This window comes from Eschrichtius robustus, chromosome 11, assembly GCF_028021215.1.
Source record: "Eschrichtius robustus isolate mEscRob2 chromosome 11, mEscRob2.pri, whole genome shotgun sequence".
Lineage (NCBI taxonomy): Eukaryota > Metazoa > Chordata > Mammalia > Artiodactyla > Eschrichtiidae > Eschrichtius > Eschrichtius robustus.
In genome coordinates this window covers 105,058,305-105,072,699 of record NC_090834.1, presented here as the reverse complement: position 1 = coordinate 105,072,699, position 14,395 = coordinate 105,058,305, and the positions used below count along the sequence as shown (strand labels likewise).

At 46.9% G+C, this 14,395-nt stretch overlaps 1 protein-coding gene across 1 annotated transcript in view; it reads left to right on the top strand.

The window, feature by feature from the left end:
* The window catches only part of AHNAK (AHNAK nucleoprotein), an 84,518-nt gene extending 78,645 nt beyond the window's left edge, over nt 1-5,873 (top strand). The window contains exon 6 of the mRNA XM_068556482.1: nt 5,488-5,873. Coding sequence (XP_068412583.1) covers nt 5,488-5,495 — 8 coding nt within the window. The 3' untranslated portion in view covers nt 5,496-5,873. The remainder of the gene's footprint in view (nt 1-5,487) is intronic.
* Nucleotides 5,874-14,395: the final 8,522 nt, after the last annotated feature.

The following is a 14,395-nucleotide window of genomic DNA, read 5'->3' as shown; positions in this document are numbered from 1 at the left end:
AGGGGGTCCACGCGTGTCTGATGGGGGTGAGGTTGACATTAGCTACAAGTAAGGAGTAGGGTGATTTGTGTTGACCTGTGACCCCATAAAGATGCTCCAGGAGAGCGTCCTGCTGCTTGACCGACGTTTCCCCAGGCCCCATATCCGCATCTCCAACATGGGAGAATGACAGTGTCTCCGGGGGAGGATGGATTGAATTCATGTATTTACAAGGTATTTAGAACAGCGTCCAGTGCATAGTAAGGGCTCAACAAGTGTTAACGCCCACCATGACTTGGGAGATTCTGGCTGAGGGCTCTCGGCTGCCCTGGGCATCCCATCGCCTGTCTTCTTGGAGACGGGGCCAGCACTGACATGGTCTTGGGGTTTCCTCCCCCTCTCATGGTTTCTTGCTCTGTAACTTCTCCACTGGGACAGGTATGGCTGGGTGGCCTGACCATCATTTCCTTCATGATTATAGGATTAAGTTAGGATGCAGTCATGGCATTAGTCATCATGAAACATCCCCGTTGGAACTGGGGGTCATCTACGTCCACTGGAGGCTCTGGCGTGGGCTCCCAGGGAAGGGCTCTCATGTTGGATCTGGGTCTGCACCTCCATCTGAGCAGCCCCGTGTTGTTTCTGGAATGGGACTCACGGCTTGGAGAGAGAAAGGAGCTGTGGGAAGCAATCCCAGGTTCCCCGGTGGGACTGGAAATACCGCTTCAGGCCCTGGAATTATACTTTCCTGTTTGGCCTGGCACTTGTCCTCCCCTCCCCCAGCCCACCACATATTCGTCTCGGATGCATCCTCTCCCTCCCCCTCTCGAATCCGTTTCCTCATCTGTAAAAGTGGAGGTTGCACTAGATCGTATCTGAGGCCCCTTTGAGCTTGAGAAAGCTATGATTCACCTCTCAGCCACCCCCTCACTTTTCCCGCGGGCCTCTTGATTGACACTGAGAAGAAAGGTAGGAAGGAAAAGAGAGAAACAGGGAGAGCCGTGCATCCTACAGTGTAGGCACCGGCCCCCACGACACAGAAGTATCCGGTCCAAAGTGTCAGTAGTACTGAGGCTGAGAAACCCTGCTTTTTAGGGAAGGAGAGCCAGAAGGGAAGAAATGATTTAAAACGCAAATGTATAACAAATGCCCCCCAGATGATAAGTGATTAGACAAATGATAATGAAAGGGAAAATTCAGGGAGCAAAGGAAATGCATGGGAAAAAGGTTTATAAATGGGGAGAGAAAACATCGCTAGGGTGGAGAAGGAGGTGTTTGTAAGGCGATCACGGTGTGGGTTGTGAAAGCGAGCTGCTGGCCTGAGAGTATAAACCAGCGCTGGAGGGACTGCCATCCCCCCTCCTTGGTCACTCTGGAAGGTGCCGCTCCTCTGCAGCCCCTCCTATGGAATTTCAGCAGTGCAGCCAGTCAGCAATGGTGCCTGGTAATGCCACCGAGTGGCTTTAAGGTAACAGGCTGGATGGTTCAAAGACTTAGGCAGTCACTACCATGTGAGCATTATCATGTGAGTCGGTCATGCTTCGTTTTTTCCGTGAGACCTTTGCTCCTCATTGAATTAACAACCACTCAGTTCTCTCCAACTCAAGAGGAAGACACCACGAACACACGATGAAAAGAAATCAGCATAGAGTGTATTCATGACCACGGGGGTAGGCAAACATTTCTAAAAGAGAACACCAAAAGCACTTCTAACCATAGAAGAAAAATGGATTCATTGGACTTTATCAAAATTAGAAGGCTCTCTTCATCAAAAGGTACCATTAAAAACATGAAAAGACGAAAACTCTAATTCAAAAAGATACACGCACACCAGTGTTCATAGCAGCACTATTCACAACAGCCAAGACACGGAAGCAACCTAAGCGTCCATCAACAGATGAATGGATAAAGAAGATGTGGGTATATATGCATATATTTACAACGGAATGTTACTCAGCCATAAAAAAAGAATGAAATAATGCCATTTGCATTACATGGATGGACCTAGAGATTATCTCACTAAATGAAGTAAGTCAGACAAAGAAAGGTAAACATCATATGATATTGCTTATATGTGGAATCTAAAAAAATGATACAAATGAACTTATTTACAAAATGGAAATAGACTCACAGACATGGAGAACAAACTTGTGGTTACCAAAGGGGAAAGGGAGGCGAGGGATAAATTAGGAGTTTGGGATTGACAGATAAACACTACTATGTATAAAATAGATAAACAATAAAGCTCTACTATATAGCACAGGGAACTATATTCAATATCTTGTAATAACGTATAATGGAAAAGAGTCTGAAAGAGAATATATATGTGTGTATATGTGTGTGTGTGTGTGTGTGTGTGTGTCTGAATCACTTTGCTGTACACCTGAAACTAACACAGCATTGTAAATCAACTATACTTCGATAAAACATACATTTTAAAAGGCACCATTAAAAACATGAAAAGGCGAGTCTCAGTCTCAGAAGAAGATGTCTGCAATACATATAACTGGCAAAGTATTCATTTCCAGAGTAAATGAAGAGCCACTATAAATCAGTAAGAAAAAGGCGAATGACCCAATAAAAACTGGGCAAAAACCTTACAGACACTCACAAAAGAGCATATCCAGATGGTCAAATAAACTATGAAAAGGTGCTCAACATCATTACTCATCAGGAAAATGCAAATTAAAACCACAGGAAGCTACCACTACACAACCACCAGAATGGCAAAAATCAGAGAGAGCACCAGGCGTCACTGAAGATAAGGAGCCACTGGAACCCTCATGCATTGCTGTGCGGGGTGTAGAAATGGCACGGCCGCTTAGGAAGATTGTTTGGCAGATTCTAGTAAAGCTAAAGCTTTCCCACCCTAGAACCCAGTAATTCCACTCACAGGTACACATACCCAGTGCCTGAGCTGACAAAAAGATATGTACAGAGTGTTCAAAGGAGAAATTCCCTGGCGGTCCAGTGGTTAGGACTTCGTGCTTCCTCTGCAGGGGGTACAGGTTCGATCCCTAGTCGGGGAACTAAGATCCTGCATGCCACGTGGTGCGGACAAAAGATTAAAAAAAAAAAAAAGAATGTTCAAAGGAGTTGTCTCCAAATCCCATCAACAGAAGATGGGACATAGATTGTGGTATATTCATACAATGGAGTGCTACACACACAACCATGACAGAATATACATTGCCTGAGTCCATTCATGTGAAGTTCAAGAAGAGGCAAAGCAAAAATATGAGTCAAATCAGGGTCGTATCTGGTGGGCATATGGATTGAGATGGTGGAAGGGGGAACTTTTTGGGGTGCAGAAATAGTCTATATCTGGACTGGGGTGGTGGGTATATACATGCATATAAATGTAAATGATTATCAAGCTGTCCATTTAAGATGAGTGAGTTTTATGTACTTTACTGTATATATATTATGCTTTGATTAAAAAAAAATGAAAAGATGCAGATTCTTATGTCCAAGTGAAGTAATAACAACAATAATAATTTATTGAATACCTTATATGTGCCAGGTGCCTTATACAGATTATTTCACTTCATCCACCCAAACTCACCTGTCGACCAGGTATTATTCTCATTTTACACGTGAGGAAACTGAGACTTAGAGAGGTTCACTAGCTTGTTTGAGACTCACAGCTAGTAGGTGCAGGGGCCAGGACTTGAGCTCCACAATCCAAGCTCTTGCCACTCGGCTTGAGATCTCAGAGTGATTCTTGGTTCACCATCAAAGCTCTCTGTTTCACCTGTTACTCCTCCCAAACACAGAAGCCTTAGATACCATATTTTAAAGAGAACTTCATCGTGTATCCTGATATTCCAGGAACTCAAATCCCTCTACCTTCTTTAAGAAAAAAAAAAAAGAAAAATCCCCTTTATGCATCCTTTCCATGAATTTGTTCCAATCGGAAGAAGAACTCATGGTTTCCTACCCAACCCCTTCATTTTAATCGTTCTGTGTTGTGAATTCTCTGAGAATGAGGCATTGAGTATTGGCTATAGCGGTCAATGTTGTGAGTCAAGCTTGAACGCCAACAGTGAGGCTCTCAGGAAGTTAATTTCTCAAAGCCCTTGTTTCCTTGTCTGTACAAAGGGGACAGTGGTACTTACCTTACAGTCTCCTTGTGAGGGTAAAATGAGGTCCTACATCAGAAGTGCTCAGCTCAGTGGCAGCCCCATAGCAAGTGCTCAGAAAAGGGTGGTGTAGAAATGTCAGGGCTTTCCCTTTATTGATGCCCAATTCCTTCCAACCCTCTTCTTCTTATTATTATTATTTAAAATTTGTAGGCTGTGCCGCGCCAGCATGTGGAATCTTAGTTCCCCAACCAGGGATCAAATCTGTACTCCCTGCATTGGAAGGTCAGAGTCTTAACCACTGGGCCACCAGCTAAGTCCCCCAACCCTCTTAAAAACACTTAGCACTTTGCTCCTCTAAACGTTCAACACATGTTTGAAAAAAAAAAAAAAGTTATGCTTATGACTTCTCCAGAAAGTGGAGATGCAGAAGGAAGGGGGCAGAGTCTCAGTGCTTCAGTGAGGGAGAGGGGAGGGAGGTCATTTTCAAGTAGATCGGTCAGCGAGAGGGTATTATTTGTGTGGATCTTCAAAAGTAGGTAGGATTTAGTCCCAGAGAGAGGACCAGGAAGGTCATTCTAAGTTGGGGGAGGGGGAGGAGGTGGTACCTAGAGGAGGTGGGGGCTGGGGAATGGTGAGCCTGCCATTTTGGTTGGCACCTAAGATTTATGTTGGGACTTGTGGAAGATCAGGTTGGCTCCAGATGAGGTCCCACCAAGAAATCTGGATATTTTCTATAGGACCTGGAGTCGTGGAACATTTTTGAGTAGGGAGGTGTACGAGGAAGCCCGGACGTGCACACCCACATGGGAGGTGAAATCGACTCGGTCAGGAGGCCAGTGAGGAGAGAAACGTGCGGGTCCAGGTGGAGATGAGTTGGGTGCACCTCAGGGTGGAGGTGGTGGGATGGAAGGAAGGTGCAGGTAGATGGGGAAGGGGGGTGAAGGACTCCTCAAATCTGGGAGCCACTCTTCTGAGTTTACGAAGCAGGGAGAAAGTCAGTTTGGAGATGATGATGAAAGGGATTCCTTAATGGCTAAGACCAGAGGGCGTGCATCTCATCCTGCCCTGGTTCCTCACCTCCTTCGGCCTGCTATTGGCACATTCTCAAGAACACACTGTCCTCTTCTGGCCTCAGACTTGCACAGGACACCCGAAGGGCAGACACTGGCTTTCTACAAGCTTCCTTTCCACCCTTGCCACACGGGAACCCACAGAGGGAGGCGTGTCAAGACCCAAACAGATCCCACAGCGGAATCGTTTCCAAATAGACCCCTCCCCAAAGTAAGAGTTTGTTGAGGTGCTCTTCCAAGGGGTGGGGGGACCTTTTTTATTCAGCCTGTGAAAAGTTAACGAAAGGCGTCCCGATTTTATGGAGAGATGCAGTGTTTTGAATAAAAATCCCTTTGTTATTGTTGTTTTACAGAGCTGTAGCCGTGGCCAGGAAGAAATCCGCCCCCTCCGAAGGTTGTTTTTGTGACTGTTCTTGGGAGCATTGTTCTAAAAATGGGAAATTACATATCACTGTGCCAAAGGAAACAAACACCTGCAGTTAAAGGAATACCTTCCACAAGGTGGCTTTTAGAGTCCCAGCCAGCTCTGGACGAAGGGCTGCTGCACCAGTTCTTTTTGGTGCATTTCTTCACTTCTAAGGGAATCGGGTTTGTAACCAGAGTGGGCTTTGGCAACGATGGGGCTCGGGTGATGGTCCTTCACTTATTCACTCAGTAAACATCTATCAAGCATCTGTGCTGGGTCAGTCTAGGTGGTTTTCACTACTCCCTTCCCTGGCGTTGTTAAAATTACTGGGAGCGTTGGCTACAGGCAGCGACTTTCTGACACTGTTTTTCAGAGTCAGTATTTGACTTCTGCCCCCAGATGGTGGGAGCCAGAGAGAACATCAGCTTCTTCTCTCCTTCCTCTCCTTTCTTTCTCCCCTCCCTCTCTCCCTCCTTTCTCTTCTTTCTTTATTAGTCAACAGAAGTAAAACCGCTATTTTCAACATGTCAGTCAATACACTTCTTTAGGCAAAGGATTTTTCTTTTCTTTTCTTCTTCTTCTTCTTCTTTTTTGTTTGTGGCCGCGCCACGCGGCAGGCAGGATCTTAAGTTTCCCCACCAGGGATGGAACCTGTACCCCCTGCAGTCTAACCACTGGACAGCGAGGGAATTTCCAGGCAAAGGATTTTTCAAAGTTTCCGGTCACTGGGGTACAGTCTGAAATTCTTGTCTATGGTGTTAGATAGCGAAAGATAAATTTTTGGTTATCTGGTTAATATTTAACATTTTCAGCGTCAATATAATTGCAAAATAATCAGGTCTTGAAATTTATTGATCGTGCAATGAATACATTTCAGCTGGATTTGTGGTTTCAAAGAATCCAGTTTCATAAGCTGATCTCATCTTTATGAGAAACACGAATGAAGAAGGGAGCAATGGGAAACAATGAGCTTCTAACTTTTGGGAATGCGTTGACTTTGGTTAGAACTTCCTGCCCATGAAGTGCTTGCCTTCCTCCAATGGGTTGGCCAGGGAGTGATGGCAGATCTTTGGGAGTCAGGGTTATCTCCCTGGGACCACTTGGTTATTGATGTGGTCCCACCGGGAAGTAGAGAGATGGAATAAAAAGGCTCTCCAGTACTGTAATGTACTTAATCTACTGTTTTAGTTTCCAGATGGGTCTTAACTTAGCCACTAGAGGAAGAGCCTAGAAGCTGAGTCTTGAAGGAATCTTAAGGTTGCCAGATTTAGCAGATGATAATACAAGATGTCAGGTTAAATTTGAATTTTTTTTTAGGTTTTAAAAAATATATATAATTATTTGACTGCACTGGGTCTTAGTTGTGGCATGTGGGATCTTTAGTTGCGGGATGTGGAATCTAGTTCCCTGACCAGGGATCGAACCCAGGCCCCCTGCTTGGGAGATCAGAGTCTTAACTGCTGGACCACAGGGAAGTCCCTAAATTTGAATTTTAGATAAATAATGATTTTTTTTTTTTTTTTAAGTATAGCTATGTCCCAAACATTGCATAGGGCACGGAGGATGGAGCTTGGGTCTTCAAGTGACTTTGGGAAGGGGAGACATTATAGTCTGTGGAGGTGGGAAGAGCATGGGTTTGTTGCCTGTTTAAATATTAATGTGTGTGCCTCATGGTAATGCAGGGAAGTGTCACCCGAGGAAGGAGGTCTGCCCGCCAGGAAGATGGTCTGTTCTGAGCCGGTGGCATCAGGAGATTGACCCTTTGCTCTCCCTTCTCTGGGTTGGCGGGAGACAGATGAGAAGTGGGTCCTGGTTGCCCCTAGACAGCACTGCCCGGGTCTGCCTTGTGGTTCTGTGGCATCAGGACCTGCCTGAGGGACACAATGAGGAGGGCTCCATGTCCCGAAGGCGGCTGCACGCTAACTGAGCATCCACACTGACAGCTTCAACGAGAAGCACGTTGGTGGATTAATCAATCAGAGGCTAGTGGACCAGACGGCGTATCCTCCCCTGTGGACGAGCGTCAGGAAGGTCGGGAAGTGAGCACAGACTTAGAACCAGTAAGCGTTCTTCCATTGCTTTTTCTCCCTGCTCAGGACCTCTGTGCCTCCCTCGCACTGCTATCCATCCCCTCCTCTTTGGCACAGGATATCAGGTTAGATTTCCACGTCCTACACGACACCCAGATTCTGGTCCTGCCCCGCAGATGACTCCCGCATCACCTTGCTGGAGTGTAGGGTGTGGCTGCATTCTTTTCTCCTAGTTAGAGACAATCTCTTGGTTCATCCCCATAGATAGCTCACCCCATCCACCATCTGTGAATTTACCAGCCTAACCTGGAGGGCAATCTTTTTTTTTTTTTTTTAACATCTTTATTGGAGTATAATTGCTTTACAATGGTGTGTTAGTTTCTGCTTTATAACAAAGTGAATCAGCTATACATAAACATATATCCCCATATCTCCTCCCTCTTGCGTCTCCCTCCCACCCTCCCTATCCCACCCCTCTAGGTGATCACAAAGCACTGAGCTGGTCTCCCTGTGCTATGCAGCTGCTTCCCACTAGCTATCTATTTTACATTTGATAGTGTATGTATGTCCATGCCACTCTCTCACTTCGTCCCAGCTTACCCTTCACCCTCCCTGTGTCCTCAAGTCCATTCTCGACGTCTGCGTCTTTATTCCTGTCCTGCCCCTAGGTTCTTCAGACCCTTTTTTTTTTTTAGATTCCATATATATGTGTTAGCATATGGTATTGTTTTTTCTCTTTCTGACTTACTTCACTCTGTATGACAGACTCTAGGTCCATCCACCTCACTACAAATAACTCAATTTTGTTTCTTTTTATGGCTGAGTAATATTCCATTGTATATATGTGCCACATCTTCTTTATCCATTCATCTATTGATGGGCACTTAGGTTGCTTCCGTGTCCTGGCTATTGTAAATAGAGCTGCAATCAACATTGTGGTACATGACTCTTTTTGAATTATGGTTTTCTCAGGGTATATGCCCAGTAGTGGGATTGCTGGGTCGTATGGTAGTTCTATTTTTAGTTTTTTAAGGAACCTCCATACTGTTCTCCATAGTGACTGTATCAATTTACATTCCCACCAACAGTGCAAGAGGGTTCCCTTTTCTCCACACCCTCTCCAGCATTTATTGTTTGTAGATTTTTTGATGATGGCCATTCTGACTGGTGGGAGGTGATACCTCATTGTAGTTTTGATTTGCATTTCCTGGAGGGCAATCTTATTTCCAAACCTTGTCCACTGCTGTACCCGCAGCGTAGGTGGGGGAAGCAGCAGGATTTGAGTCCAGAGCACCGGGGAGGGCCAGGCTCTCAGGAGGGCCTCCTGGGCCAGGCGAAGAGTCTGGAATTTATCCTGTAGGAGCCTGTTAGCAAAGGGAAATGAAGGTTGCAGATGGAATTAAGGTTGCTAATCAGCTGATGCTGAGATGAGGAGATCATCCTGGATTACGGGGGTGGGCCCAGTGCAGTCACAAGGGTCCTTCCGCATGGGAGAAGGAGGCAGAAGAGGAGGCCAGAGGCAGAAGAGGAGGCTGCACTGCTGACTTTGAAGGTGAGAGAAGGGGCCACGAGCCAACGAATGGAGGTGGCCTCTAGAAACTGAAAAAACAAGGAAACAGACCTCCCTTAGAGCTTCCGGAAGGAGCACAGCCTGCCAACACTTTGATTTTTAGTTCAGTGAAATCATTTTGAATTTCTGACCTCCAGATCTGTAAGATAATAAATGTGAATTTTTTAAAAAAGCCATTAAGTTTGTGGTGATTTGTTATAGGAGCCATAGGAAACTAGGTTAGAGGCTGTTTGCAATACTCCAGGCCACAGATGGTAAAGACCTGCTACTGGAATCAGAGTAGGGAGACGGGGACACATTCAAGGTAAATTGAGAAGAGACGGACTGAGAGACCGATGGACGCCTAGGGTCAGAGGTCAAGAGATCCTTCCTCTGGCCCCAGTGCCCCGAGGCCTTGCCCTCATCTTATCTCTCCCAGGGAGTCCCTGACCAGCATCTCCATCCTGTCCCAGAGCTGGAGGAGTATCTACATGTGTCACCAGGGCCATAAGAGGAAATTTTAAAGGACTCTCTGTAGCTACGTGTCTCGCAGTCACACAGGATACTTGGGTGCTGCAGGCACATAACTTCAGATATTTTAGGAGTTATCTAGGCTACTGTCATAGGCTAGGAATCCATTCACTTGATGGGGGACAAATCTGAGTTCCAAACGCCTGGTTTATCCATTCTGATGCTTGCGACCGTGCATGCTTAAGCTGAATCTATTTTCAGATTTATTTATATTTGCACGTACTATAGCTTTATAATTTTAGTTTGCTCACAGAAATACGTTGGGTGGCTAACTCCTAATGATTCATGCTCACACTGTTTCCACGTGCCCGCTGGTGTGTTCCGTAAGTGCCTGGGAGGAACGTTCCCTAATTACACGTTGCAGAGGGCATTGTTTGTGTGGCCCCTTCCTCAACAATCAAGGTTTTCTTTATCATTTGTCTGAAGCCATTCTGAACAGCGATCACCCTACGGCGAATTACTACCCACAAATACCCTGGCATTCGCCAACAGCACGCTTGCATTAGCCATAAACTAGACATCATTTTATCCACATCATCTTCATAAAGTTAGTAAGGGCTGGTTTCACTTCCTCTTCCTGCCTTGTGAAGCATTTATAGATTTTCCTGCCAGGCTAACGTCAATCCACTCACATGCTGAGGGTGTAAAACTGCAGCTTTCCTACTGATCCATCAATTTGGGCATTGACATAGCAAGGGCAAGTCTTTGGATTTTGTAACGTGGTGGCAATGTTTGGTAATGACCACTCCTCTTTAGCTTTTTTTTTTTTAAACATCTTTATTGGAGTATAATTGCTTTACAATGTTGTGTTAGTTTCTGCTGTATAACAAAGCGAATCAGCTATATGCATACATATATCTTTAGCTTTCTTCAAGAGTAAACGTTCCGGGCTCCCCTGGTGGCACAGTGGTTAAGAATCTGCCTGCCAATGCAGGGGACACGGGTGCGAACCCTGGTCCCGGAAGATCCCACATGCCGCGGAGCAACTAAGCCCGTGCGCCGCAACTACTGAGCCTGCACTCTACAGCCCGTGAGCCACAACTATTGAGCCTGCGTGCCCCAACTACTGAAGCCCGCGTGCCTAGAGCCCGTGCTCCGCGACAAGAGAAGACACCGCAATGAGAAGCCCGCGCACCGCAACGAAGAGTAGCCCCTGCTCGCCACAACTAGAGAAAGCCCGCGCACAGCAACGGAGACCCAGTGCAGCCAAAAATAAACAAATAAAAATAAATAAATAAATTTATTTTTAAAAAAAAGAAGAGTAAATGTCCCTTTGGTGGCAGACTGCGGGAGTAATATACTTTTCAAAGATCAATTTCACCCAGATTCATGGTTTCATTGACAACGTGATCAAGAAAAAATGTGGTCTTTCCCCTGGGTTCCTCAGAGGTATGAATGCTAAAAAATGCTAAAAGTGATACAGTGCTAAAAATACATTTCTTGTTTTTAATCTTTTTTTTGGCTTTATTGAGATGCATTTTACATTTTTTTCTTTACACAGTTTGTGCGTAATACTTCTCAAATGCAGGAAGCTTATATTCATACATTGGCCTCCTTGTGTTTTAGAGTTTGGCAGATTCATAGTGAAAAAGGCTGATTATATAATTATATATTTATATGATCCAGGGCTGGACACACTTTTTCTCCTCCTCCTCCTTCTTCAAATGTACAAATCATTCTTAGCTTGAGGTCTGTTCAAAAATAAGCCATGGCTTGAGTGTGGCCTGCCAGCCATAGTTTGCAGACTCGTGCTATAACGTAGGCCAGGAAAAAAAAAAAAAAAAGACAAAAAAGAAACCCAGTGACATACCTTCATTTCTCTAATCTCCTTCTGCTTTCTGGCAACATGCGTCACACAGATATGTGCTCTTTCTGTGGCTGTGATCAGTTCATCTTGCATTCTGCTCTTTTAAAACTAAATGTATGTTTCTGTGTGCTGACAGCTCACATTCTTTGGATTGCCTGCCTCTGCAGCTCCCTTGAGGTGGAGACTCCCTTTTATCCGAAGATACCTGTTGTATTTGCCCTAGGTAAATATTTCCCCAGTTGTGAATAGGTAATTAAAATTCTGAACCTTTTATGACCCTGGATCCTTATCTGTTTGAACAATACTTATCTAGGTGGACGGCTCAGAGGAGCCCCGGGGACTCCGCAGTGAGGAAGTGGGGGAGGAGGGGGAGGCAGGAGGCCCCCCACCAAGGCCCCACCCTCTACCAAGAATCTTCTGGAATTGCCAATCCCCCTGACCTGCTCTGGAATTTTTACAGTCACAGGCCCTCTTTTGTGGCAGACAATGAGGGAGGGGTGCAATGGCTTTACGGTTTGTGTGTGTGTGTCTGCACAAGCATGCACACATGTGTGTGTTTGGGGCAGGGTGGGTGGACATTTCTTACCGGTATCACTTCAGTTATTAGCTCAGGAAATTCCTGCGTCTGGGATCCTACTCTCTGTAGGGCAGGGGTTGGGGCCTGGGCTCTGGAATCCGGGTTGTGTGAGGAATAAACAAGAAATTGCAAAAATGCCTGCCAGCGAGTAAGCGATCAATAAAAGAAATTGTTAGGTTACTTGAGACTTTAAAAATGGGGTGGATGGAGGTCAAAGGTCAGCTCCACCAGCGTCCCGCGGTCCTCTGTACCTCCGGGGCCATCGTTGTAGATTACGTTGGACTCGCCAGTGGAATTGTTTGGGAATGGAATTATTACTAATTCCAAAAGTGCTGACACATCACTGGCAGGGTTCAGCGGGCAGCAACTTTGTGTGACTGCCCTTGTTTTTCCTCAGAATTCTGATGAAAAAAACCCCTGAAAAATCAAATTAAAGCAATCAAAGATGATAAAAGATCCCTAGAAAGGAACTGTGCTTCATCATCTGTCCCGCGGAGTGAGCCGGGCTGTGTGGAGCGGCAGGGCTCAGAAGCTCCAGGGCCGGACCAGCGCGTCCGCTCCGGGACACCTTGGTCGACACTGCCCCCCAGTGGCCTCGGCGGCACCGGCCGCCGAGGGCGGGGAAGGCGCGTCCCCGTGGGACCACGTTGCTTCTTGGAAAAATCCGGACGGAAGAGGTTTCTCTCTCTCTTCAGACCTCTCCTTGCGTGCTCTCTGCTTATGCCCTCTCCATTCCCGCTTCCCCTGTGCGTGTCCTCCACTTTCATTCAATTGCTGGGGATGGTGTGGCCTGGACAGATACCATTTGCCACAGGGATGGGGGATGTTTGGGGGATATTTATATCCCCATGGGACCCATCTTTAGGAAGAGTTCTAGCCTTTGCCCATTTTGCTCTAGGGCGAATCCCCCCCTCCCCCGCACCAGGAGGCATGTGGGATCTTAGTTCCCCCTAAGGGGATGGAACTAAGGGATGGGACCCGCACCCCCTTCATTGGAAGCGCAGAGTCTTAACCACTGGACCTCCAGGGAAGTCCCTAGGGGGAATTTTTACAGCAATCATCAATAGTTTTTGAGCAGCTTATGCTGTGTGGCCTGTGCAAAGGCCCTGAGGTAGGAAGGGGCTTGGTGGCTTGGTTCTTAAAAAAACTAAAGGCCAGAGGAGTGGAGTGCAGAGATGGAGTGAACAGTGGGGAGGAGGGTGGGAGATGAGAGCCAGCGATGAGCACCTGCATTTGGAGTTATGAGAAGAGTGCTGGGAAGCTGTGAAGGGCTTTACTTGGTTGGGGTGGGGGAAGTGGCCCAGGAAGGGGGTTTTCATTTGATAAAAACTGCTTTGGCCTCAGTGTGGAGTGTGGACGGCAGGGGCGCTGGAGTGTGAGCTGGGAGCCAGTAAGGAGGCTCCCCTCCCCCGGGTTGTGCGGTGGAGGAACGGGTGGTGTGGCCCAGGGGGCCTCTGTGGACATGGAGACAGTTCCCAGAGGTGCTTTGGAGGTAACCTGCTTGGCTGGACGTGACAGTGCTAGAGAGGGAAGGGCCGGGGATGCCCCTCGGACTTCAGGCCAGAGCAACTGGGAGGCTAGGGATAGAATTTACAGAGATTGGAAAGAGATGGGGGTGGGGTGGGGTGGGGGGAATCAGACTTCTGTTGGACAAGAGGAGTTTGAGATGTTGGGTAGACGGTAGGATATAAGGGGAAGAGGTCTGGGCTGTTTTGGTGGCAGGTGATAGAAACCTGGAGGTAAAGTTCTTTCTTTCCTTTTTTATTTTTACTTTCGCTGCACCACACAGCTTGCAGGATCTCAGTTCCCCAACGGGGGTTGAACCTGGGCCCTGTCAGTGAAAGCCCAGAATCCTAACCACTAGGCCACCAGGGAACTCCCTTTAGAAGGTTCTGAATTTTCTCCTGGGGTCCAAGGGCAGGGCTCAGTGGGGTCTCAAGAAGGGCAGGGGCTCGGGAAGAAGCCCAGGCAGTCTCCCCTCTTCCCTCTTGCTTCACCCTCTGCCTGCAATGCTCTGTCCGCCTCCCCCCATCTCATTGAATTCCTCCCATCCCTGCTCAGACCCTGAGCAGGGGGGCTCCCGGGCTGGCCTGTCCATGCTACTCTTGCTCGCGTCACTCCCTGTATTTCTTTTATGCTTCTATCAGAGTTCTGTCTATCTGTCTATCTGTTTGCTTGTTGATTTGCAGGGCGCTGACCATCTTCCCTGCTAGATTGCCACCTCCCTGAGGGCAGAGGCCAGTGTTTTCTTCACTCTGCTCTACTTGGGCCTCAGTGTGGTTCTGGCGCTGAGCAAGGGCTTCATGCATATTTGTTGGGTTACGAAATCTGCTCCCGGGTTCCTCAGAGCGCCCAGCACCA